Genomic DNA, 27,354 nt, shown 5'->3' with positions numbered 1-27,354 from the left:
CAACAGTCCGGGAGAGGGAGAGGAAGAGGGGGAGCGATGGGGAGAGAGAAGAGGTGGGAGGGAGAGAAGAGAGAGAGGGGGTCAGGTGCTTGAAGTGACATTTGGAGGGGCGGAGAGTGACAGAGTTTGGACTTTAGTGCAGTGTACATACACACACACATGCAGGACAGACCGGTGTATAACAGACGGATAAGAGAACAGAAGTCCCAGAGTGAGTAACCTTAACTCCTCTCCCGAGCTCTCCTCCTCTCCTCCTCTATTCCCTTCCTCTCCTCTCCTTTCAACTCCTCTTCTCCTCTTTTCCCCTCCCCTCCTCTCCCCTCCTCCTCTGTTCCCCTCCCCTCCTTTTTTCCCCTCCCCTCCTCTCCCCTCCTCTCCCCTCCTCCACTTTTCCCCTCCCCTCCTCTCCCCTCCCTCCCCTCCTCTTCTCCCCTCCCCCTCTTCTCCTATCCTCCTCTTCTCCTGTCCTCTCCTCCTCTTCTCTTCTCTCCTCCTCTCCTCTCCTCCTCTCCTCTCACCTTCTCTTCTGTATTACTGTAACTTGTCAGTAACTAAGACAACCAACCAGAGTATAAACTTGAGTGAGGACGTGAGTAAGGAAAGGTTATGTATCTGTGTTTGTGTGCATGCCCATGTATACAGGTGTGTGTAAAAGTTTGTGTGTGAGTATGTATATGTCATGTCTGAGTTCTGGGAGTGGGTGTTTGTGTGTGTGTGACTGTGTGTGTGTGTGTTTACTGAGTGGTTAATGAAGTCAGTCAGATGTGTGTGTTTACTGAGTGTGTGTGTTTACTGAGTGTGTGTGTGTTTACAGAGTGGTTAAAAGCCAGGAGCACGAATAGATCCTTTGTGGTCTGTACTGTCTCTTAAATCTACATTTACATTTATGCATTTAGCAGACACCTTTATCCAAAGCGACATCCAAGAGAGAGTTTTACAAAAGTGTATAGGTCACTGATCATAACAATGAGATAGCCCCAAACATTGCGGGTAGCCAAACATGAAGCATACATTGTGAAACCAAATAAGTCCCAAAAGAAAGAACAATAAGAGCATGTAGTGAGACAAGTTACAATTAAACAGCAAGAACCTCAAAAGTGCAAGATTGTACCTGTGGAAAAAGCAAGCCACAATACACCGTGTTTTTTTTTCTGTATTTCTGAATTACAGGAAATACAGATAGAAAGACAATGGCAAACTGTAATACAGATAGAAAGACAATGGTAAACAGTAAATGTATAATTTTACATAAGAATTACAGCCAAATGTTGTTACTGTAAAGTACACTAACATGTCTGTTTTTTTACAAATATTAATAACATTTTCACGAAAATATTCAGTTAAAACACATAACTTAACTTCATCAAAACGAGCTATTTTAACAGTTATTTTGCAGATATTTACCTTTATCCCACGGACAAATAACTTAATAACATCATTTTTGGTTTAGACATAGGAACCTTGAATTGTGAACTGAGCTCGGGTAGTTGACGTCATGCAATCCCAGCATGCACCAGTCAATATCAAAGACTACAAAAGCCTGCAAAAGCCTTTTTGGGGCTATCTCATTGTTCACTTATAGTAAAGCTGTCTCTTGGAAGTCACTTTTGATAAAAGCGTCTGCTAAATGAATAAATGTAAAGACGCCAGAGTAGGACAAAGGAAAGTTGATTAGATAGTTGTGTAGCGGCAACACTCCTGTTACCCAGAATGCCCCGCAGCAAGCTGAAAAGCTACAGAGTTAAAGGTTTAAACTTAGTTAGATAAGCATTGTTTGGAGTTTTGTTGTTGTGTTCTGTTTTGATGTGTAATGTGTAAGTTTGTTTGGATACATTAAGTGTTCACCCTGAGTGTGAATGTTGTCCAGTTAGATCCAGATCTAACCTGTTTTTTTTTTTACAATCGCCTGTAACAAAATATAATCCGTACAGCGAGCTGGTGAAGCAGATGTAATCTGGAGCTCCCGAATGTTTGAGTAATTTGATATTAAGTACAGCATCCGTGTGTTGGGCACACGAGTTTCCTTGAATGATCATATTAAATCATTATAATTTATTTAAGCTTATTTTATTATTTTAATTTATTGAAAATGCAATTTTTTTTACAGAGAAGTTATGTCAATAAAAATCATATTTACCCGCAAATAACAGACTGTAATGTGATATTACAGATATATCTTGTACATTTGGTACTGGAAAATTACAATTATTTTATGGTTAATTGATGTTACAGGATTTTTTTTTTAACCATAATTTAATGGGTGTAATCTGACGTCCCAGCTGCCAGATAGTTCATGTTTTTTTACACTGTTTTTTTTTTTACAGCGTAGTATATTTCACAGCGAGTACAAACATTTTAAGACAGTTACAACAAATCAACAAGAGCAACATGTCTCTCAATAAAAGTCATTGTGATCCTGGAGGAAACTAACATCGGGTCCAACCAATCATTCCTAAGTGCCGTTGTCCTCCCAGAACAAGTGCAACCCGCAGAAAGCGCACTCTGAGATACTTCAGTTTACATCGTATTTACCAAACCTACAGTTCATCTCGGTAATCAGCGCTTTCTCCGCCCACTATACCATAATTGAAGGGTTTAAATGCGTAATTGAATGGGCCTCCTTCTCTCTTTCTATCATGATCAGCCACCAAAAACAGCGAAAACAAAGATTTAGGCCGAATCACAATACTCCCCCTTGCCCCTTTCCCTTCCCCTTAGTTTTGTGCGTTCCCGTGAGAGCTAGTGGTGTCCCAATACTCTTTTTGAGCTAGGGGTAGGGTTAAGACTAAGGGGTATACACCCCTGTGAATACTGCGCGACCGGCAACAATGGCGGCCAGATCATCCAGAGAGTCCGATAAATGTAATAAATTCGGCTTAATTAATTGATAAAAAAATTATGACAGTCTTGTTTTGTGTTATACACAGTCCTGAACAAATATATTTGCAACCATTTTCCTAGTTGAAACGTTTCTAAAAATCGCTAGTTTGGTACGCTAATGTTACAGTGCTGAATTGCACAACAGTCCCACATTTCTCTGACTAGCATGTCTACAGTTAAGTAAACTCCATTAGCAGCAAATTTTGTTTGATATCAGTGCATAACACTACTTGCTTTGGAGATATTGATACGTGCTAGATGAAGTACCTGTAACCAAGTGGTGTCCCATTTCTTAGGGCTATGTAGCCCTTACCTCTTAGTTTCGAGGGCCAAGGGCTAGGGGTAAACTAAGGGCTAGGGGGAAGGGGTAGTATTGGGATTCGGGTTAACAAAGTTGATGTGCTTGTTCATGAGGTAACAGCAAATTGTTATTTTATACAAGGCCGGAATTCCACACCTACACAATAACTGTAATATTCCATGGCTACTTAATCTGTAACGCGTAATGATTTTGTGTTCACTCATCTGAAAAAGTGTGATCCTTGTGGCAAAAATCCTTTCAGCTCGTCTCCTTGGCCCATGTTGCCGTCTTGCTCGGATTACTGCAGCCATTTCACCAGGAGGCGTATGCGAGGAAACCTGCATCCTGGTTTACACCTGCTTTTAAGAGGCGGAGAATTTTAAACGCAAAATAGAGGCATGTTTTCACAGGCAGTTTTTGTACATACCGCGGAATATATAATTAGGCCACTTTACGCATCCCCTCCATCTCTTTATATAAAACTCCACTTTCCCCTTGACCCTAGCCCAATCAGTAAACCTAACTAATCCTAAACCAAGCAGGTCCTAGGAAGGACCGGCCCTGGGTGCAAGTGAGCCGGAAAGTGTTAAAGGCCGGGAATGGCTGCTCTATAAAAAGCTACACAAAACTACTATACTTAACTAAACGATATCATGCTATCATACCACTATACTATAATATAATACTATGAAAACGACTACACTATAATATACTGTTGCTGGACCTGATGTTACTTTCCTTCGGGAAAACAATGACTCTTATTGGGAGACTTGTTGCTCTTGTTGGTTAGTTGTAACTAACAGTATACTGCTACTATACACTACTATATGATGCTATAATGTTATATGCTAGACTGTACAATACAACATTCTATTGCTATGCTATACTATGCTTTGCTATATTATGCTATACTGTACTATAATGGAATGTACTATACTATAATATCATGCTGAAATGTATCATCTCTCTCTTGATTGTGGTGTCAGAGGGGATAGTGAGAACATGGACTCCATCAGAATGCGACTGACACAGGTAAGGAGGGAGAGAGACGGAGGGAGAGAAAGATGGACAGAGAGAGAGGGAGGGAGGGAGAGAGAGAAGGAAGGAGAGAGGGAGGGAGAGAGAGAAGGAGAGAGGGAGGGAGAGAGAGAAGGAAGGAAGGAGAGAGGGAGGGAGAGAGAGAAGGAAGGAGAGAGAGAAGGAAGGAGAGAGGGAGGGAGGGAGAGAGAGGGAGGGAGAGAGGGAGGGAGAGAGAGATGGACAGAGAGAGAGGGAGGGAGGGAGAGAGAGAAGGAAGGAGAGAGGGAGGGAGAAAGACAGACAGAGAAGGGGGAGAGATTGTCTAAATTAGTCTAACAACTATCCATCGCTTGCTCCAGCCCTCCCCCTCCTCCTCTTCCTCCCCTTCTTCCTCCTCCTCCTCCTCTTCCTCAGTCTGTCATGTGCAGTCAGGAGGCGGGGCTGAAGCCGATGAAGGGGGCGGGACCCTGACAGTGGAGGTGAAGCTTGTCCAATCAGAGAGTCAGGAGGTGGGGCGTAACAGTGGCATCACAGCTCTGGTGCTACGACAACCACAGTGTTACTGGAAGGTTCTGTACATCTGTCTGGCTGGACTGCTGCTCCTCCTCTCAGGTGCACACTCACACACACACACTCACATATTCACACACACACATATTCACTCTGACTCATTCATTCACTCACACACACATATTCACTCTCACTCATTCATTCACTCACACGCACATACACTCACGCACATATTCACTCTCACTCATTCATTCACTCACACACACACACTTATACCATGCTCTGGGTGAATACTCGATTCTGATTGGCTGCAGGGGTGTCCATTATTATTCCCTAACCCACACACACACTTCCTCACACACATTCCCTTCCTGCAGCCTTCCTATTGGCCTACGCATTGTTTGGCAGCTCGTGCCCCTGTGGTACACGGGGGGAGATGGTTGCCGTGGCGAAGGCAAATCCCACCTCTCCAGGTGAGATGCACATGGGAGACCTTAGAGACATGCTGAAGAGATACCTGCAGGATGATGACATAGAGAACACTGTGAGGTACACACACACACACACTCAACCACACACACACTCCCTCATACACACACACTCACATACAAACGTGTGTGTATGGTGCGTGTGTGTGGTATGTGTGTATGGTGTGTATGTGTGGTGTGTGTGTATGGTGTGTGTGTGTGGTGTGTGTGTGTGGTGTGTGTGTGTGGTGTGTGTGTGTGGTGTGTGTGTGTTGTGTATGGTGTGTGTGTGTGTGTGTGTGTGTGTGTAGGAGGGTGAGCAGGGCCAGTCACCCCTCAGGGTCTCCTGAAGGGACTCTCCTGGCTGCTGACATCCTGCACAGGTTCAGGCAGCTCCGCATGGATCACACCTGGACTGACTCCCACTACGCCACGCTGCAGTTCCCCTCCAGGTCTGTGTGTGTGTGGGATCTGTGTGTGTGATCTGTGTGTGTGTGTGGTGTGTGTGCGTGTGGTGTGTGTGTGCGTGTGGTGTGTGTGTGTGATCTGTGTGATCTGTGTGTGTGTGCGTGTGTAGGACCCAGAATAACAGGCTGGACTTGGAGAGGGAGGTGTTGAGAGTGTGTGTGTGTGTGTGTAGGACCCAGGAGAACAGTGTATGGGTGGTGGACTCGGAGGGGGAGATGTTGGAGGAGATTCCTCTGGAGAACCCTGCAGCTTACTGTGCATACAGTGCTAAGGGCACTGCTACGGTACACACATGCTCTCATATACCCTGTGTGGTCATACACGTGTGGATGTGGCTGTACGTTTGTATGTATACATTTGCATATATGTGCATGTGTGTGTGTGTCTATGTGTGCTGATATGAGTGTGCGTATGTGTGTGTACACATGTATATGTGAATGTGTAAGCCTGTCCCGTGCTCTCTGAAGGGGGGAGTGGTTTACGCAAACTATGGACGGCAGGAGGACTTTGATTGGTTGCGTTCGGCAGAGGTGTCTGTGGTTGGCTCTGTGGTGGTGATGCGTGTGGGGGGCGGGGTCAGCTATGGGGAGAAGGTGTGGCACGCCCAGCGAGCGGGAGGAGCTGGCGCTCTCATCTACCCTGACCCCGCAGACATCCCCCAAGACCCGCGCAGGCTCGGCCTCAACAGTCACACAGCCATCTCTGAACACGTATGTAACATGTAACACAGCCATCTCTGAACACATATGTAACATGTAACACAGCCACCTCGGAACAAGTATGTAACATGTAACAGCCATCTCTGAACTCGTATGTAACATGTAACACAGCCATCTCTGAACACATATGTAACATGTAACACAGCCATCTTGGAACAAGTATGTAACATGTAACAGCCATCTCTGAACACGTATGTAACATGTAACACAGCCATCTCTGAACACGTATGTAACATGTAACACAGCCATCTCAGAACACGTATATAACATGTAACACAGCCATCTCTGAACACGTATGTAACATGTAACACAGCCATCTCTGAACACGTATGTAACATGTGACACAGCCATCTCTGAATAGGTATGTAATATGTAACACAGCCATCTCTGAACATATACCTGGAACTGTACACTCTACCTGGAAATATCTGAACACATATGTATCATCTATCACAACTACATAGCTAATCTCTGAACACTTTTTTAAACATTTATGTGTAGTTTATGTGAACATATATAAACATGTATTTATTACAACACTACCATTTCCAGTGTTGTGCCCAATCACAGGTGCTCCTGTGTTGTGCCCAATCATAGGACAGCACTAACCCCAACCCAATCACAGGTGCACTTGGGATCAGGTGATCCGTTCACCCCAGGCTTCCCCTCCTTTAACCACACCCAGTTCCCGCCCACCCAGTCCTCAGGCCTGCCACTCATCCCTGCACAGCCAATCAGTGCCAATGTGGCCTCCAAACTGCTCAGGTAACCCCTCCTCCCAGACTGACCCCTTCCCCCAGACTGACCCCTACCCCCAGACTAACCCCTCCTCCCAGACTGACCCCTCCCCCCCAGACTAACCCCTCCCCCCCTTCTTGCCCCTCCCCCCAGACTAACACCTCTCCCCCCAGACACACCGTAACCCAGACCAACCTTAAACCCCCCTCTCCCCCCAGCAAGCTGTCAGGCCCAGCATGTCCCCGAGGGTGGCAGGGCCGGCTGGCCTACGTCAGCTGTGTACTGGGCCCCTCCTTCACCTCCCACCCCCCTGGCTCCAGGCTGCGCATGGAGGTGCACAACCACATGGCACCCGTCCTCATTAACAACATCTTTGCCTCCCTGGAGGGCAGGCTGGAGCCAGGTGAGGGGAGAGAAGGGGGGAGGAAGGAGGAGGTAGGGGGGAGGAGGCAGGCTGGCTGGAACCTCCTCCAGACCAGTGTGTGTAAGCAATGTGTGTGTGCAAACCAGACCAGTACATCATCATGGGGGCCCAGAGGGATGCGTGGGGGCCGGGGGCGGTGAAGGCCGGGGTGGGAACTGCTGTGCTTCTGGAGCTCGCTCGCACCTTCACCTCCATGGTGCAGAACGGTAACCATAACAACTACAACCTCACCACAACCACACCACAACAACCACAACACTGTGTATGTGTTTATGGTAATGTGTGTGTATGGTAATGTCTGTGTGTGTTTATGGTCATTTTTGTGTGTTTATGGTGTGTGTGTGTGTAGGGTTTTTCCCTAGGAGGAGTCTTCTGTTTGTCAGTTGGGACGCTGGAGAGTTTGGACATGTAGGAGCTACAGAATGGTTAGAGGTGAGATCTCTCTTTCTGTACTTCTTTTCCTCTCTCCCTCTCTATCTCTCTCCCTTCCTCTCTCTCCTTCTCTCCTTCCGTGTCTCTGACCTCTGACAATGTGGTTGCCAGGGTTACCTCTCCATGCTGCATCTGAAAGCCGTGGCATACTTCAGCCTGGACCAGTGCATTATGGGTAATTACTCCTCATCCAATCACGTTGACTTTTCTTTCTCTCATCCAATCATATTCAGCCTTCCCCCTTTTTCATCCAATCATGTTGAAGGTGATGATATTCTGTCTGCCTACACCAGTCCTCTGCTAGTGGACCTGATAGAAGGAGCCATCAAACAGGTCTGTGTGTGTGTGTTTGTGTGTGTGTGTGTGTGTGTTTATCATGTACTACATGGGAAGTGGAACTACATGCAAACAGTAAAATTGTATGTGCTTGTGTGTGTGTATGTGCTTGTGTGTGTGTATGTGCTTGTGTGTGTGTGTGTGTGTGTGCTTGTGTGTTTGTGTGTGTGAGTGCAGGTGGAGCATCCCAAGCATGTGGGCCAGAACATCCACAGCCAGGCAGAGAAGGAAGGAGGCAGCTGGAGGATGTGAGTCTAACCCTACCCCCAACCCTGGTTGGAACACCTGACACCAACCCTGAACTCAGACCTCTCATCCCTCTCCTCCTCTCCTCATCCTTCTCCTCATCCTCCAGTATCAAGCCTCTCTACCTGAACAGTGGAGCGTACAGTTTCACAGCCTTCGCTGGAGTTCCAGCCATGGAGCTACGCTTCACAGAGGTCAGACTGACCCCCCCAAACTCCTATCCCTTACCCCCTAACCCTCACCGCCTAACTCTCACCTCCTAACCCTCACCTCCTACCCCTCACCTCCTAACCCCCACCTCCTACCCCTCACCTCCTAACCCTCACCCTCTAACCCTCACCTCCTAACCCTCACCCCCTACCCCTCACCCCCTACCCCTTACCCCCTATCCCTCACCTCCTAACCCTCACCTCCTCCAAACCTTGCTAGACACCCTCCAAACCCAGTGTGTGTGTGTAGGAGCGGGCCTACCCGTTTGTCAACACCCCGCTGGACAGCCCCAGCCGCCTCCAGGAGGTGCTGGGGGGCCGCCTGGGGGGGGTGGGGCGGAGCCTGGGCCAACTGGTGGGGCTGATGGTGCTGCGATTGGCTCACGACCACATCCTGCCTCTACGCATCACTTCCTACTCTCACACTGCCTTGCAGTTCAGCGCCCAACTCAACAAACACTCCACCGAGCTGCAGGTACACACACACTCATACACATACTCATACACACACACGCATTCACACACTCTCATACACATACACATACACACCCTCATACACACACATACATATTCATGTTCAGTGTTGGTTGTACTGTTTATGCAGGTATACTACAGGTTTTTTTATTCGCTTTGGTACTATTTTCACAAGTAAGGTGTACATTTTCAAAACTCTCAGTACAAAGATCCAAACTGATCTCACTTGTAATGATACAAGTTACAATGATGGCCAGATAGTCATTCTTTCAAAACCTGATGAAATGCTTTCAGTCCACATAATCATTGTTTCAAACACAGGATTATTGTAATATGTAATGGGAACATTTGGTTTAATCACCGAAACACAACAGTATGATCTTCAATGATGATGTTTCAAATCGGCCTTAGAAGTGCTGAAATTACCGTAATATGCTACAGTACTATGTAAAAGATGGATTACAGTTTCACATTAGGCAATACACTTACATTACTCACATTTACATAATCTATAATTTCCAAAATATCCATCCTCTGTGTAATCAAGTGAAGGATCAATGAAGACATTGTCTACGATCATTTGGCCAAATTAGATTTTATACTATTTTTCAGATATAATTGTAACATAAGTTTACTTTCTATTATGTAACTGATTGAGAACAAAACATAACATTTACTGTAAAGGCCCCATGCCCACCTCTCTGACCTCTCTGTTGGAGCCCATGCCCACCTCTCTGACCTCTCTGTTGGTGCCCATGCCCACCTCTCTGACCTCTCTGTTGGTGCCCATGCCCACCTCTCTGACCTCTCTGTTGGTGCCCATGCCCACCTCTCTGACCTCTCTGTTGGTGCCCACGCCCCCACTTTACTGTGACGTATATCTAATGACCAATTGTGGTTACCCCAATCTGAAATCAAGTAGCAATAACGAGTATTCATCATGTGTGGTTACAGTATTTTATATGTTCGTACAAAAACACATTTTATTTCTGTACTTCTCAAAATCGATATACTGTTTATTGCTGAAATGAAAATATATAGGTTTACCAAACGGTTCAGTGATTAACCATTAAGATTAGTTGGATTAAGTGTTGGTCAAATGTATTTACGCAAATAAGAAAAGAAGCATATCAAAAGCATCGTGAGCATTGCATTGTGAAAGACAATTACTTCATATGAAAGGTATTTCTTTAATGACACACTGATTAGGTGTGGTGAAAAAGTAATTGTGTATTTTGTGCATTGCACTTTGTCAATTGAACATGTGATTACGTGTTTGAAAAAACAGACTTTTTGATGATCTGCTTTGAGTTTTGTACTAACAGTTGTGAGGTTTTACCACATACTTGTGAAAATAGTACCGAAGCGAATAAAAAATAAAATAAACTGTGTGTGTGTGTGCAGGCGCGAGGCCTTTCTCCTCAGTGGGTGTTCAGTGCCAGAGGAGACTACAGCAGAGCAGCAGAGCGGCTGCAGACGACCATCATCAACAGTGACCTGCAGGATGAGACCATGACACGCATACACAACACCCGCATCATGAGAGTAGGCACACAGACACTCATACACACAGACACTCATACACACAGACACACTCATACACACAGACACTCATACACACAGACACACTCATACACACAGACACACTCATACACACAGACACTCATACACACAGACACACTCATACACACAGACACACTCATACACACAGACACTCATACACACAGACACTCATACACACAGACACACTCATACACACTCATACACACAGACACTCATACACACAGACACTCATACACACAGACACACTCAAACACACAGACACACTCATACACACAGACACACTCATACACACAGACACTCATACACACAGACACTCATACACACAAACACACTCATACACACAGACACACTCATACACACAGACACTCATACACACAGACACTCATACACACATACACTCAGACACTCATACACACAGACACACTCATACTCATACTGTATGTGTGTGTTCCAGATAGAACACTACTTCCTGTCTGTGTGTTCTAGATATAATACTACTTCCTGTCTGTGTGTTCCAGATAGAATACTACTTCCTCTGTGTGTTCCAAATACAATACTACTTCCTGCCTGTGTGTTCCAAATAGAATGCTTCCTGTCTGTGTGTTCCAGGTGGAATACTACTTCCTGTCCCAGTACGTGTCAACGGTGGAGACTCCGTTCCGGCATGTTCTGCACGGCCGAGGCGAGCACACACTGAGCGCGCTCACCGAGCACCTGGCCTTGCTGACCTCCGACCCTGAGCGCTTCGACGAGGCACGTTTCCGACGGCAACTGGCGCTTTTCACCTGGACCTTGCAGGGGGCTGCTAACGCCCTGAGCGGAGACGTCTGGAACATAGATCATGCCTTCTGATCCTCACACACACCATACACACACATCACACACACGCCATGTTTTTTCTGTGAGTCTGGGGCAGGTGTGCCTCTGAGGGTGCATTTGATATATGTGTAAATTGAGAAGGAGTTGCACATGGCCTCTTGCTGCCCATGTGCTTCACTGCCACTTCCTAAAGAACTACCTAGCATACCTCCTAGCATACTACCTAGTGTACCACCTAGCATACTAGCTAGCGTACTACCTAGCATACTACCTAGTGTACCACCTAGCATACTAGCTAGCATACCACCTAGCATACTACCTACTGTACCACCTAGCATACTAGCTAGCGTACTACCTAGCATACCTCCTAGCATACTACCTAGTGTACCACCTAGCATACTAGCTAGTGTACCACCTAGCATACTAGCTAGTGTACCTCCTAGCATACTACCTAGTGTACCACCTAGCATACCACCTAACATACTAGCTAGCGTACTACCTACATCCTAGTTTGCTATTTAGTATACTACCTACTTCCTTGTGTGCTAAATTCCAATTATGACCACCTCCAGGTCAGGGGTCAGAGTGCAACAGCGAGGTGAGCAGGGTGTCATGACAATGAGCCCTGACTGGTGATTGGTCTGATCTTTTTGTATGTTAATGATACTAACTACCAGGGTTAGAGGGCAGGGTTAGAGGTTAGAGGGCAAATTTTAGGTTAGAGGGCAGGGTTTGAGATTTGAGGGCAGGGTTAGATGTTAAAGGGCACAGTTAGAGGGCAGGGTTTGAGATTAAAGGGCAGGGTTAGATGTTAAAGGGCACAGTTAGAGGGCAGGGTTGGAGGTTAGAGGGCAGGGTTAGAAGTTAATGTCCAATCGTCCGGAATCTGGTCTGTAATGTAACAGATTATCGTGGGAGTGTCTCCCATAATTATGACAGTCTGACTGTCAGCCAGTCACGGAGCGGTATCTGCTGTCAATCATGCAGTTACTGGCCAGGGGTTGGATGTGTGATCTGACCCCTGCGTGATCTGACCCCTGATCTGTGACCGCGGAGGTTTCTGCTGCTCCAGGGAGACCAGTGATACAATGTTCTACTGGGTTCTGCTATGTGCAACCATGTTCTACTGGGTTCTGCTATGTGCAACCATGTTCTACTGGGTTGTAAAACTGGTCTCCAATAAACATAATGTTTCCTGAAGTACTGTGTCAGTCTGCTAATCAGTTCTGAATGTTGTCTCCTGTGTCTTCTTTGGTTTAATATTTCAGTCCATGTTTTCAGTCCAGTCTTGGATGGTTTGAGACAATCTGCTCTAGAATACCTACAGTGTTAGATAAGATTAGAAAATGTTATTGTCCATGTGCCTTGGGCATTCTGATAACACAGGACAACAACCAAAATACATTTTCAGCAGCAACAGTGCTCATGGGTATTTTATTGTATCTTTGTTATAGAACATCTTCAGTCTTCTAGAGCATCTGCAGTCTTTTAGAACAGCTACGGTCTTCTAGGATTACAGGTAGAGGTTTCTGGAATGTTGGTTGTCTTCAAGAAGGTCAGACCACCTGAGAAATGAAGCAGCCACATGCAGGTTTTTCATTAGTGTTGGTTGGCCTCTGGTCCACACCCACATGCAGGTTTGTCATTGGTGTTGGTTGGCCTCTGGTCCACACTCGTCACCCCTGTCCTTGAGCTTATGATTTTATTTAATCATTTAATTTGAACAGTTTTCACACCTATCATAGTCAAAGTCATAGTTAAAATATGTATTTTTTTAAGAGCCATTTGGAAGCCAAAAGAGCCGGCTCTTTTCAGTGAACTGAGTTAAACGAGCCGGCTCACAAAAAAGAGCCGGAATGCCCATCACTAACACAGCGAGTATATATTTCATCTGTGGTAAATAATCCATGCTGTGTGCAATATTAACTATATACTGAGGGTGACATGCGTTTCCTGAGTGATTTTGATGTTTGTTTGACACCCTCAAGTTATTAAGTGGTAGTGGATTAAACAGTTAATAGCATTTCCCGTTTTGGGTTTCGGCATTTTGATGTGAATCATCCGCATCAAATATCAAACTTTTATTAGCGGAGGTAATTATGTTTTTTTGAATAGTCAACGTCATAGACGTATGAGAAAAACTGTAGTGGAAACTTTATTTTGTAATGTTTGGTGAGTTTTGGCATTTTTCAGTTAGAATTCACAATGTTACAGAGCCAGACAAGACTTTGCGGACAGCCCGCACATTCTCACGTCAAGTTACATTTTATACATCACACTGTGTGCATGAAAACCAGCGTACGCAAGCTTTTCGTGCTTACGCAACATTTCTACATGAGGCCCCTGCACCCAGAATGGGCATTTAATAGACAGGGTAATCAGCGGGGTAACACAAGACAGCTGGCGGCAAGGACCAAAGACGAAACAAGCTGTAACCCTTGTGGAATCTGAAATACGTGTAAAAAAGGTGTACCCACACAAATCAACAATGCAGAGAGGAAAGGAGATATCGGAGGACATCAGGAAGATGGTACTGACAGCCCATCAGTCTGGGGAAAGCTATAAAACCATCGCCAAGGGCCAGTTGTTCAAAAAATTTAATCTAGATTAGAATTATCTGGATTTTGAAATCCCATGTTTTGTCATCCAGGGTCAGGTAATCCATTTGACTTTTGTACTGGTTTTTCAAAGCAACATTAGATTGGATCACCCTGATCCAGATACAAACTTTTCAAGATGACCAAATCCGGATTCCCAGTGTTGTAAATGAGACTACGTATAACAATGTAGGCCAGTGTAGTAGGCTAGCCAAGTAAAGAACAGGTTCAATAGCCAGCATGGGGTCACTTTCAAGTGTTTTGATTTGAAGACACAAAAGGTAAAATAAAACAATCAAAACAGTCAGAGCCATCATCTGACCCACAAACAATTGAAAACAAATATACATTCTCACAAATACAATGTGAATATTTCGAAGATGTGTTTCAAAATCTGAAAAAGGTTAAATGTACAATAAACTAGAGAGGGTACAATATCTCACGTTTTTCACTTCTAGTGATATTTGCAAGCTTTTAGCCTACTCATATTGCATAATTCATTAAGAACCCCCTTTGAAACAAGCTGAACCCCCTATGAAACAAGTTATTGTAACAACATTGTCACCGGCAGTGTTTCAGATGGAATCGATACCTGTCTGAGCATTCCACCCAGCTGCTAGTCTAAGCACTTGTCCTCTCAAAGTTGGACTACTCACTGTTCGCCAGTCTCCCAGCATGCGCACCTCGCCCTCTCCAGAGGATTCAGAAAGCGGCAGCCCGTCTGGTCCTCTTCTCCCTCCGCTGGCTTCCCATCATGGCCCGTATCAGATTCAAGACTCTGGTACTGACCTTCCGAGCGGTGAACGGAACTGCACCCGACTACATCAAGTCTCTCCTCCAGCCTTACACCCCCACCCGCCACCTACGGTCTTCTTCTGACAACCGTCTGGTGGTCCCACCGCTCAAGAGCGCCCGGTACCAGCACAAGCTCTTCTCCTGTCTGGCCCCCCAGTGGTGGAATCAACTCCCCACCTCCATCAGAGACACTGACTGTCTCCCCACCTTCAAGAAAAGGCTTATGACGCACTTGTTCTGGGAGTACAACGGCACATAGGAATGATTGGCTGGACCTGATTCCTCCAGGATCACAATGACTCTTATTGAGAGACTTGTTGCTGTTGTTGGTTTGTTGTAACTGTCTTAACATTATTGTACTCGCTGTGAAATATACTATTGTTGCTTGCTTTTTCCATAGGTACCCTCTTGCACTTTTGAGGTTCTTGCTGTTTAATTGTAACTTGTCTAACTACATGCTCTTATTGTTCTTATTGTTAAAGGTATCCCAATTCTACTCAAATGTTTTGAACAACACATATTGATGGTTTGATCCAGATCAAAACTAAGATTGGATGACGTGATCTAATTCAATTTCAGAATCTTTTTTCCTTTTTTTTAACAATCAGAAGAATAATAAATCAGGTAAAAGCCACTCCACACATCTCCTCTAAAGAGTTGGAGACTTCTCTGGCAGCATCTGGGGTTAATGTGCATGCGTCTAAAATCAGATGAAAATTGAATAGACATGACATTCATGGGGGGGTTGCAAGAAGGAAGCACTTGGACAATCCAGAGGCCTTCTGGAAGTCCATTCTCTGTCCAAAATAAAACGATTTGTTTGGAGAAAAGCCAACACTGCATACCAAGCAAAGAACCTCCTCCCAACAGTGAAGCACGGTGGTGGAAATGTGACGGTCTGGGGCTGCTTTTCTGCGTCCGGACCTGGATGACTCCATATTATCCAGGGAAACATGAAATCTCAGGCCTATCAACAAATTCTTGATCAGAATCTCCGGCCATCAGTCAAGGAGTTGAAGCTGGGGCAAAATTGGGTTCTGTAACAAGACAATGGCCAAAAGCATACCAGCAAAACTACCAAGGAATGGATTAAAAGAAAGAGGATTTGTAGTCTGGATTGGCCTAGTCAAAATCCGGACTTCGATCCAATAGAAACGTTGTGGCTAGACCTGAAGCGGGTGGTATATGCCAGATGTCCCTCCAACCTCTCTCAACTGCAAGGAGGAGTGGGCAAAAATCCCCAACAGCAGATGCAAAAGACTGGTCAGTGGTTACAGAAGATGTTTGGTTGAAGTAATGGCTGCATAAGGACTGTCACATTTTCGGTTTTAGTGGGATAAACCACTTTTGTTCAATAAATAATGAAAGTACATAATTTGTCTTTGTTTGTGTCCATTATTTGGAAAATCTGCTTCACAAATTGGTGTTTGGATGTACATTTAATAAGGTTATTTTACATTTTTGTACAAATACAATGACCATGTCTGGAGGGTTCACAAACTTTCAAGCAACACTGCATATCCAGGAAGGGGGAGGAGCCTAGAAGAGGAGATGGAGGGGGATAAAGAGGTTAGGCACTGGCACACTGAGGTGCAAGCCACCTGATGAGTAGGACATAGAAGAGGAGATGGAGGGGGATAAAGAGGTTAGGCACTGGCACACTGAGGTGCAAGCCACCTGATGAGTAGGACACTGACAGATTTGAACCATCAATCCGTACCCAGACACTTAACCAGACCTCTTCAATCCAAACCCAGATTTAAATGGACCATTTGACAAATGTCCTCCCTTTCCAGCCAGACCATTCAAATTTGGAAATAACTATTTAATTTAGAGAGGTGCATGCATACTAATAGAATTCTCAATAATTTCAGCTTTTCATAAGTAGGTGGGGTATAATTATACATAACTTCATTATTTTTTTCTTCTTCTGGATTATAGTTCACATAATAAACAGTTGACTTTACAAAGGGGATACAATTCTTATGGGAACTTAGTTTGAGTTAGGGCTTCTCATACATCCCTATAACTTCTATCTGAGATGGTTTAGTGTGACAGGTAGGTTGTATCATCTCCTCCCCTTGTTGTTTCCATGCTGTTGAGGAGCAGAAGGCAGGAGGATTCTGAGTCTATTTCTTCTTCTGTCTGTCCAGGAAGCGTTGCCTGCGTTCCATTGGAATCTCCTCCAGGCAGATGCCATGGTTCCTGGCACTGGGGGAGGAGGAACATCTCTGTGTTTTCCCATCATACATAATGCCTCAGACAATTTGCAGCAGACCATCTCTTTGATGTACTCATCATTTTTAAGTTACATTTCTTGTCTGGTGTTGTATGATGTTCAGTCAACGGAATGATAAATGTGTATGAAGGGGACACATCCCTAGTGTGGGGACAGAGGGGGTCAGATGGCTGAGCGGTTAGGGAATCGGACTATTAATCAGAAGGTTGCCGTGCCAAATGGTGTTGTGTCCTTGGGCAAGGCACTTCACCCTACTTGCCTCGAGGGGGAATGTCCCTGTACTTACTGTAAGTGGGTCTGGACACAGGTTAGCACGTGTGTACTAACCTGGAGGACACATCTCTAGTGTGTACTAACCTGGAGGACACATCTCTAGTGTGTACTAACCTGGAGGACACATCCCTAGTGTGTACTAACCTGGAGGACACATCCCTAGTGTGTACTAACCTGGAGGACACATCTCTAGTGTGTACTAACCTGGAGGACACATCTCTAGTGTGTACTAACCTGGAGGACACATCCCTAGTGTGTACTAACCTGGAGGACACATCTCTAGTGTGTACTAACCTGGAGGACACATCTCTAGTGTGTACTAACCTGGAGGACACATCCCTAGTGTGTACTAACCTGGAGGACACATCTCTAGTGTGTACTAACCTGGAGGACACATCCCTAGTGTGTACTAACCTGGAGGACACATCCCTAGTGTGTACTAACCTGGAGGACACATCTCTAGTGTGTACTAACCTGGAGGACACATCTCTAGTGTGTACTAACCTGGAGGACACATCCCTAGTGTGTACTAACCTGGAGGACACATCTCTAGTGTGTACTAACCTGGAGGACACATCTCTAGTGTGTACTAACCTGGAGGACACATCCCTAGTGTGTACTAACCTGGAGGACACATCTCTAGTGTGTACTAACCTGGAGGACACATCTCTAGTGTGTACTAACCTGGAGGACACATCTCTAGTGTGTACTAACCTGGAGGACACGTCTCTAGTGTGTACTAACCTGGAGGACACGTCTCTAGTGTGTACTAACCTGGAGGACACATCTCTAGTGTGTACTAACCTGGAGGACACATCCCTGGTGATTACTTACCCTGGAGTGAGGTCAGGAGGGATGGGAAGTGGTTTGGTGAAGCCATCTCTCCCCATCAGCCAAAAGGTGTCCTCGTTACCCTTTGTCTGATACAAACAATAAGAATGCATGTAGTGTCACAAACAAACATTAAGAATGCATGTATTTGGTATTTTTGGGGATGTACACAATTCAATGTTTGTGTGTACCTGCGTGACTCTGGTCTCAACCTTGAATCCCTGTTTGAGACTCATTAGAATCTTCATGGTGGTCAAGCTTATGTGGATTCTGTAAGCTGTAACACACAATCATGAGTTACGTTAATAACATGCTGATGACTACATGAGCATCATAAGGTGAATGATTGGGTGTGTGTAAGAGAGGTATATTAAAACTAACGTAGCCCAGAAGATTCCATGAGAGATGCAGTGGTAACTGTGTCTCCAAACAGACAATACCTGGGCATGGTCAAACCCACAACACCTGCCACGACTGGACCTGAGGATGGAACACACACATACATACACACACATGCCAAATGCATACAAATACACATACATTCCACATGCATACATGTTCAATAAGGGTTAAGGGAGGACGGTTCATGGTTCAAAGAGGACGGTTCATGGTTCAGAGAGGAGTGTTTATGGTTCAGAGAGGAGTGTTCATGGTTCAGAGAGGAGGTCAGGGTGTACCAGAATGCAGTCCGATGCGGATCTTGACTTTGACGTCCGGCATGTGCTTGATGCGGAATTCTCCGATGCAGTGGAGAATGTCTAGGGACATGTTGGACACCTCCGCTGCATGGCGGGTACCGTTTGGGTTGGGAACACCCGACGCAACCATGTAGGCGTCGCCTATCGTCTCCACCTGCACACACACACTCCGGTTAGTTTTCACCTGCACACACACTCCAGTGATCTCCATCTGCACACATACACACTTATCAACCCCCTCTGCAGTAGAGTATTGTTTTCAAAAGGGTCCATGTGTACCTTGTAAACATCATGGGTACCAATGATGGCATCAAATGTGGTGTAGAGATCATTCAGCAGATCCACCACCTGTACAGAAAGGACAAAGATTAGCAGGTTTGAGCCAACAGGGTTAGGATGGTTGAGTTAGCATGGCTGGGCTAGTAGGGTATAGCATTGATGGGTTAGTAGAGTTGAGTTAGCAGGGTTAGCAGGGCTGGGTCAGGCTTAGGGTTTACTGGGTTAGCTGAGCTAGCACGGCTGGGCCAGGGTAAGGGTTTGCTGAGCTAGCTGAGCTAGCAGGGCTGGGTTAGGTTCTTGCCTCCATGGGTTCGCTGAGGGCTGAGATGGTGGTAAAACCCACAATGTCACTGAAGTAGAGCGTGGAGTCTGAGAAGTGCTCCGGCCGGACTGTCTTTCCCTTCTTCAGGGCCAGGGCCACAGACCTGGTCAGGGGAAGGGTTAGTAACGTAGGGTTAGGGTTAACCCTATACCTAACCCTAACTTTGTGACTGATCACTGGGTTGAAATGTGTGCACCAGATTTACAGTCAGGTGTTACCTGGGTCAGGGGTTACCTGGTTCTGGATTAGGATTGAGCATTGGGGGTCAGGGTTACCTTGGGAGCAGCTGGCCCACAAGCTTGTCAGTCTTGGCCCGCTCCACCTCCAGCTCATCAGTCCTCTCCCTGATCAGGTCCTCCAGGTTGGAGGAGTACTGCTCCAGCATCCTCAGCATGGAGTCGATGATGTTGGTCTTCCTCCCTCGACTCACATTCTTGAACTACACACATGCACGCCAAAACACACCGATCAAATACTTTTCTTATAATAACTGTGTGTGTGAGAGTGTCTAATGTGTGTCTGGATGAGTATGTGTGTTCACCAGCTTGAATATCTCCTGGAAGTTGGGTCTGCTGTCTGGGTCTTCGCTCCAGCACTGCTGCATGAGAGAGATACACTCCAGAGGGGCCTCATCCAGAGACACACACGGGCGACATAGGGGGGGAGGGCAGCGAACTCGGTCAACGATCTCTACCCACACACATCCAGACAGACACACAATCAGAAACCCACACACAACCAAACAGACACATATAAACATAGTAAGAGTTGTGTCATCTTCATGAAGGTGGAGGTGAAGATGGAGGTGAGTATGGATGTGAAAGTAGATGTGATAGTTGAGGTGATAGTTGGGGTGAGGGTGGAGGTGATAGTGAGGGTAATGGTGGAGGCGATAGTCTCCTGTAGTAAGTTTTTCTGGGAGTTTTTCCTTGTCTTCCTTGAGGGTTCAGGTTGGTTGAGGGGCAGTTCTATGGGCGTATGTGAAGTCGTCTGTGATATTGCTTGTAAAAAGAGCTATACAAATAATTGTTGATTTGATAGTGAAGGTGATAGTGAGGGTGGAGGTGATAGTGAGGGTGGAGGTGATAGTGAGGGTGGAGGTGATAGTGAGGGTTGAGGTGATAGTGAGGGTGGAGGTGATAGTGAGGGAGGAGGTGATAGGGAGGGTGGAGGTTATAGTGAGGGTTGAGGTGATAGTGAGGGTTAAGATGATAGTGAGGGTGGAGGTGATAGTGAGGGTGGAGGTGATAGTGAGGGAGGAGGTGATAGTGAGGGTGGAGGTGATAGTGAGGGTGGAGGTGATAGTGAGGGTGGAGGTGATAGTGAGGGTTGAGGTGATAGTGAGGGAGGAGGTGATAGTGAGGGTTAAGATGATAGTGAGGGTGGAGGTGATAGTGAGGGTGGAGGTGATAGTGAGGGTGGAGGTGATAGGGAGGGTGGAGGCTAGGTTGGACATGAGTGTGGAGGTGACAGACCTTGTGCGGGCATGTCCATGGAGGCATAGGGAGGGGTGCGTGAGATGACCTCGTGAGTGATGATGGCAAAGCTGAACACGTCTCCCTGGAAGGAGCCATCCTGCTGAGGGCAGCGCAGCAACTCTGGAGCTGTCCACAGCAGGTCTGCATACACACATATACACACACATATACACACACATATACACACACATATACACACACATATACACACACGTATACACACACCCACATGTATACACACATGCACAGACACACACACGTAAACGTTTACACACACACAGAGACACACGCACATACACACACAAATATACATATAAACATACATATATATATATATTCACACACACACATATACACACACACCAAATTTCTTCGATTAAACGCCGCAGCATTTATTACACAATGTTCATTTTTGGTGCAGCGTTTATTTAAAGGGCGGCGTTTAATTGAAGAAATACGTTATATCATTCTATATAATTCTAGAAAGATTCTACAGATGGATTCTATAGTTATGGAACATTATTTTCTAGTTCTAGAGGCGTGTTCTATATTTCTAGAGATGGGTTCTATAATCATGAAAGTGTTCTATAGTTCTACAGATGGGCTCTATAGTTCTAGAACACTGTTCCTGGGGCACCTTGGGGTTCTTCTGGCAGCAGGAGTTTCTGAGAGTGAAGGATCATGGGAACACCATAGTCACTGATCTTTAGAACAAAGCGTCCGTCCACCACACAGTTACGAGACTTCAGACGGCCGTGACTCAGCCCTCGCATGTGCAGGAACTTCATCCCCTGCACACACACACACACACAACATATTCACACACATGTACACACACATATACACACACATGTACACACACATGTACACACACATATACACACACATGTACACACACATATACACACACATGTACACACACATATACACACACAAACATACTTAGTGTCCAAAATGTGTATAACAGCAGGTTTAGGTAGAAGGGGTGTGTGATGACCTTGATGAGGTCTGTGAGCAGCGAGGACTTGAACATCCAGTCCAGCCTGAGCTCCGGGTCAGCCAGCAGGTCGGACAAGCTTCCCCGGGGGCAGTGCTCCATCACCAGGGCGAAAATCCCCCCGTCCAGGAACAGGCCCAGGTACAGGTTCAGGTTCTCATGACGCATCTCTCTCATCTAGGCACATGTGTGTGTGTATTACCTGGTTGAACAGGGTGTGTGTGTCTGTGTGTATTACCTTGTTGACCATGGTGTGATGTGTCTGTGTGTGTTACCTGGTTGACCAGGGTGTGTGTTACCTGGTTGACCAGGGTGTGTGTTACCTGGTTGACCAGGGTGTGTGTTACCTGGTTGACCAGGGGATGTGTGTGTTACCTGGTTGACCAGGGTGTGTGTTACCTGGTTGACCAGGGGATGTGTGTGTGTTACCTGGTTGACCAGGGGATGTGTGTGTGTTACCTGGTTGACCAGGGGATGTGTGTGTGTTACCTGGTTGACCAGGGGATGTGTGTGTGTTACCTGGTTGACCAGGGTGTGTGTGTGTTGCTGGTTGACCAGGGTGTGTGTGTATTACCTGGTTGACCAGGGGATGTGTGTGTGTTCCTGGTGACCAGGGTGTGTGTGTATTACCTGGTTGAACAAGGTCTTGGTGTTCTGATCAATGCTCAGCACTGTTTCTCCTTTTGGACATTTCTTTATCCACACCCTGTCACCCTGGCAACAACACCCCAACATATCAGTTATCACAACACCCTCTCAAAGTGTGTGAGTCGTCACGTGTCCTTTAGTGTGGCTATGTTAGCATGTGGTGATATCTTAGTGCGTGTCTTAGCATGTCTGCGGTACCGTGTGTGTATGTCAGTGTGTGGTAGCATTAGTGTGCGATAGTGTATGTATGTCAGTGTGTGCGGTAGCATGTGTGTGGTATTTTGTGTGTCATAGCATGTGTGTGTGCTTCTTAGTGTGTGTGGTAGTGTGTGTGTATCTTGGTGTGTGTCTGTGTGTGTATATATATCTTAGTACATGTGGTAGCATCTGTGTGTTACCTCCAGCATGGCGATGTTGGAGCTGTCTGGAGTGGTCTGGATGTAGCTCCGCCCACAGACAGAGACGGGAGTCTTCACATCCAGGAGACTCTGCAGCATGCTCTCCTCCATCAACCTCTACACACACACACACACTCCTCCATCAACCTCTACACACACACACACTCTCCTCCATCAACCTCTACACACACACACACTCTCCTCCATCAACTTCTACACACACACACACACACACACTCTTACACTGGAATGAAGACATACTGACCTTCCTGCTGACTTGAGTGTTAATAAAGACCAGGTCATCCAGAGTCAGCACCACCTTGCTGCTCACAGCAGCTACGGCCCCTCCACGCCTGGGGGGGTCAGACAGGGTTAGGGTCAGACAGGGTTAGGGTCAGACAGGGTTAGGGTTAGACAGGGTTAGGGGTCAGGCAGGGTTAGGGTCAGACAGGGTTCAGGTTAGACAGATAAAGGCAGAAGATGGTTTTCAGTATAATAATGTGTGCATGCTTATTATTATGTGTACACTTCATCGTAAGTGTGCGTTATAAGAGTGTGTTTATTTTGTGATGTGTGTGTGTGTGTGTCACCTCTTGTAGAACCAGGCAGCTCCCCCAAACAGACACAGCAGAATGAAGAGGAAGAAGAGAGTTACACTGCTCACACCTGAAAACACACACACACATTACACAAATTCATTACACATTACACACACACATCCCCACCCCCTGTCCCTGTGTAGGTGGTACGGACCATCAGTGCAGGCTGTTTCTGGGCTGAACCAACAGAAGTTGCTGGAGGGGGGTTTCCCCCCAGGGAAGTGGAAGGAGTGTGGCAGGGGCCTGAGGCCCCCCCTGGTGGCGTGTGTGTGTGTGGGCTCCAAGCTGTGTGTGGCTCGGAGCCGGTCTCCTCCAGCTGAGTCCAGCACCACGTACCGTGCCTGCATGCCCTCCCCACCCCGCCCCCCTGTTACCGGCTGGTTGAAGCCCTGGAACTCAAACCCTCCGTCACTCTGGGGGAGCTCCGCCCCCGTTACCCATCGGCCCCCGCCCGCCTGGCGACGCTCCTCCACTGCCTTAGCAATGAAGTAGACAGCGTTGTAGATGGTCCCAAACAGAGGAGACACCTGCCACACACACACACAGACACACACATACACATGTAACACACAAACACGCATATACACATACCCACCCACCCCACCCCCCCCACCCACCTCGCTGGCGGGGACGGAGCTACGTAGCTGGTGGGAGAGCTGGGCTTGGCGGTACGCCTCATGGAAGCTGCTCTCTGAGTCCATGGTGACGGTTACCACAGCGTCGTATGCCTGACGCAGCCGCGTGTGATTGGTTAGCACAGGGAAGGCTGCGTCCTGATAGGGCAGTGCGTATAGCAGGGTGTCATATGGCAGGAAGACGTAGCCATCAGACACCATGCCCATGTCCAGCGCAGCCAATAGGAGCTCTCGCTGCTCCTCTCCTCCAATCAGAACTGAGCTCATGCACATGATCACCACTGCAGAGGGTTAGGGTATGGAGAGTTAGTGTAGGGAACAAACTCACACTTTCTTCAACACACTGACAAACTCTCTCTTACACTCAGCCTCTCAAACACTCTCACACACCCTCTCTCTTTCTTGAACCCTTTTCTGACCTTTGACCTTGTCAGCCATCCTGATGGTCTTGAGAGCGGGCCTGGGCCCCTCCCCCTCTGTATCCATAGTGACCACAGGGCCCACGGGGACACCCAGGGCACGCAGCGAGGACGCCACTTCCTGCCCGGTGGCCTCCCATAGGTCGCTGGAAGCGCAGACCACGCCCACGTGCGCCCAGCGGAAGAACCTCAGGACAGAAAAAAGAAGGCGGGGCGGGGGCGGGACGGGCGCCAATGACGGCCAATCAGTACCCAGGCAGCCTGGGGAAGCCAGCCCTGCCTTCCAGTTGCTGGCCAATAGGGAGGCTGCAGAACAGAGGGCAGGGTTGAAGGGGCCCAAGAAGGCGTGGCCGTACCCCTCTAGTTCAGCCAATCGCTTGAGGGCCTGGGAGGTGCTGCATGGCTCGGTTACCACGGAGACATCATACCAGTACCCTCGGTTCAGGCTGGGGTCTTTACGTAACCGTGACAATGCCAGGTTAGCAGCCACCCCCGGCATTGCACGAGAGAAGAGAGGGTCACATGACCATGGCCCCACCAGAGCTATCTTGTAGGTGGTCGTCCACACTGCAGGGACGCCGAGCAACCACAGCCATAGCAACAGCATTCCAATGGGAAAGCTCATGATCAAGGAAACCATCTGAGGAAGAGAGATGGACAGATGAGGGATGGAGACATGAGGGATGAAGACATGAGGGATGGAGACATGAGGGATGAAGACATGAGGGATGGAGACATGAGGGATGAAGACATGAGGGATGGAGACATGAGGGATGAAGACATGAGTGATGGAGACATGAGGGATGGAGACATGAGGGATGGAGACATGAGGGATGAAGACATGAGTGATGGAGACATGAGGGATGGAGACATGAGGGATGGAGACATGAGGGATGAAGACATGAGGGATGAAGACATGAGGGATGGAGACATGAGGGATGGAGACATGAGGGATGAAGACATGGGGGATGGAGACATGAAGGATGAAGACATGAAGGATGGAGACATGAGGGATGGAGACATGAGGGATGGAGACATGAGGGATGGAGACATGGGGATGGAGACCGGGACACATGGGGGCTGGAGACATGAAGGATGGAGACATGGGGGATGGAGACATGAGGGATGGAGACATGAGGGATGGAGACATGGGGGATGGAGACATGGGGGATGGAGACATGAGGGATGGAGACATGAGGGATGGAGACATGAGGGATGGAGACATGGAGACATGGGGGATGGAGACATGGAGACATGAGGGATGGAGACATGAGGGATGGAGACATGAAGGATGAAGACATGAGGGATGGAGACATGAGGGATGGAGACATGGAGACATGGGGATGGAGACATGGACACATGAGGGATGAAGACATGAGGGATGGAGACATGAGGGATGGAGACATGGAGATGTGAGGGATGGAGTCATGAGGGATGGAGACATGAAGACATGAGGGATGGAGACATGGAGACATGAGGGATGGAGACATGAGGGATGGAGACATGGGGGATGGAGACATGAAGGATGGAGACATGAAGGATGGAGACATGAGGGATGGAGACATGAGGGATGGAGACATGAAGGATGGAGACATGAGGGATGGAGACATGAGGGATGGAGACATGGAGACATGGGGGATGGAGACATGGGGGATGGAGACATGGGGGATGGAGACATGAAGGATGGAGACATGAAGGATGGACACATGAGGGATGGAGACATGGGGGATGGAGACATGAAGGATGGAGACATGAGGGATGGATATGAGGGATGGACATGAGGGATGGAGACATGAGGGATGGAGAGATTAGGGATGGAGCAATTAGGGATGGAGACATGAGGGATGGAGACATGAGGGATGGAGACATGAGGGATGGAGCCATGAAAGATGGAGACATGGGGGGTGGAGACATGAGGTATGGAGCCATGAGAGATGGAGACATGGGGGGTGGAGACATGAGGTATGGAGCCATGAGAGATGGAGACATGAGGGATGGAGAGATTAGGGATGGAGAGACGGAGACATGGGGGGTGGAGAATGGAGACATGAGGGATGGAGACATGAAGGATGGAGACATGAGGGATGGAGACAGGAGGGATGGAGACATGAGGGACGGAGACATGAGGGATGGAGACAAGGAGAGATTAGGGATGGAGACATGAGGGATGGAGACATGAGGGATGGAGAGATTAGGGATGGAGAGATGGAGACATGGGGGGTGGAGACATGGAGACACGAGGGATGGAGACATGAGGGATGGACATGAGGGATGGAGACATGAGGGATGGAGAGATTAGGGATGGAGACATGGAGACATGAGGGATGGAGAGATGAGAGATGGAGATGGAGGGATGAGCAGATACTAGTATACATGTAGACTACCCACATTTCAGCTACCAGACACTGTAATTATGATTTTGATGATCACTGATCTTCTAATATTTTTTTTAACCAAAAAGTTAAAGGGAAACAACCCTATCAGAGTAGATGCAGACATTGAACAATTAAAATAAAAACTGTAAAACGGGGATGTTCTGA

The 27,354-nt window shown here is 47.1% G+C and overlaps 2 protein-coding genes across 5 annotated transcripts; one reads left to right on the top strand and one right to left on the bottom strand.

The window, feature by feature from the left end:
• The first annotated feature begins 85 nt into the window (after nt 1–85).
• On the top strand, nt 86–12,806 carry tfr2 (transferrin receptor 2). 4 transcript variants are annotated; one of them, XM_084691338.1, is made up of 18 exons: nt 86–211; nt 4,168–4,213; nt 4,561–4,813; nt 5,089–5,260; nt 5,490–5,630; nt 5,819–5,930; nt 6,114–6,356; nt 6,991–7,130; nt 7,322–7,506; nt 7,614–7,733; nt 7,877–7,959; nt 8,071–8,134; nt 8,225–8,292; nt 8,473–8,543; nt 8,651–8,735; nt 9,001–9,225; nt 10,629–10,769; nt 11,397–12,806. In XM_084691338.1, exons 2-18 carry the CDS (start codon nt 4,184–4,186, stop codon nt 11,637–11,639), a joined length of 2,376 nt encoding a protein of 791 aa, XP_084547464.1. In that variant the 5' UTR covers nt 86–211; nt 4,168–4,183; the 3' UTR covers nt 11,640–12,806. The 4 variants fall into 4 exon arrangements, with proteins under 4 accessions (XP_084547464.1, XP_084547466.1, XP_084547467.1 ...); XM_084691339.1 differs by lacking the exon at nt 86–211 and adding an exon at nt 389–589; XM_084691340.1 differs by lacking the exon at nt 5,490–5,630.
• A 3,612-nt stretch (nt 12,807–16,418) lies between these two features.
• LOC146221505 (retinal guanylyl cyclase 2-like) lies at nt 16,419–25,454 on the bottom strand. The gene is made up of 19 exons (XM_084691342.1): nt 24,815–25,454; nt 24,378–24,676; nt 23,915–24,287; nt 23,752–23,827; nt 23,427–23,514; nt 23,162–23,278; nt 22,746–22,829; nt 22,116–22,292; nt 21,756–21,909; nt 21,116–21,259; nt 20,182–20,330; nt 19,916–20,079; nt 19,620–19,743; nt 19,319–19,387; nt 19,019–19,193; nt 18,723–18,821; nt 18,533–18,618; nt 18,345–18,430; nt 16,419–17,209 (listed from the first exon to the last, which is right to left on the bottom strand). Exons 1-19 carry the CDS (start codon nt 25,452–25,454, stop codon nt 17,128–17,130), a joined length of 3,186 nt encoding a protein of 1,061 aa, XP_084547468.1. The 3' UTR covers nt 16,419–17,127.
• Nucleotides 25,455–27,354: the final 1,900 nt, after the last annotated feature.

The sequence above is a fragment of the Hypomesus nipponensis genome, chromosome 25 (assembly GCF_054491055.1).
Source record: "Hypomesus nipponensis isolate SF chromosome 25, ASM5449105v1, whole genome shotgun sequence".
NCBI classification, from domain to species: Eukaryota; Metazoa; Chordata; class Actinopteri; order Osmeriformes; family Osmeridae; genus Hypomesus; species Hypomesus nipponensis.
Note: the sequence above shows the minus strand (reverse complement) of the source record. Positions and strands in the feature narration are given on the sequence as shown.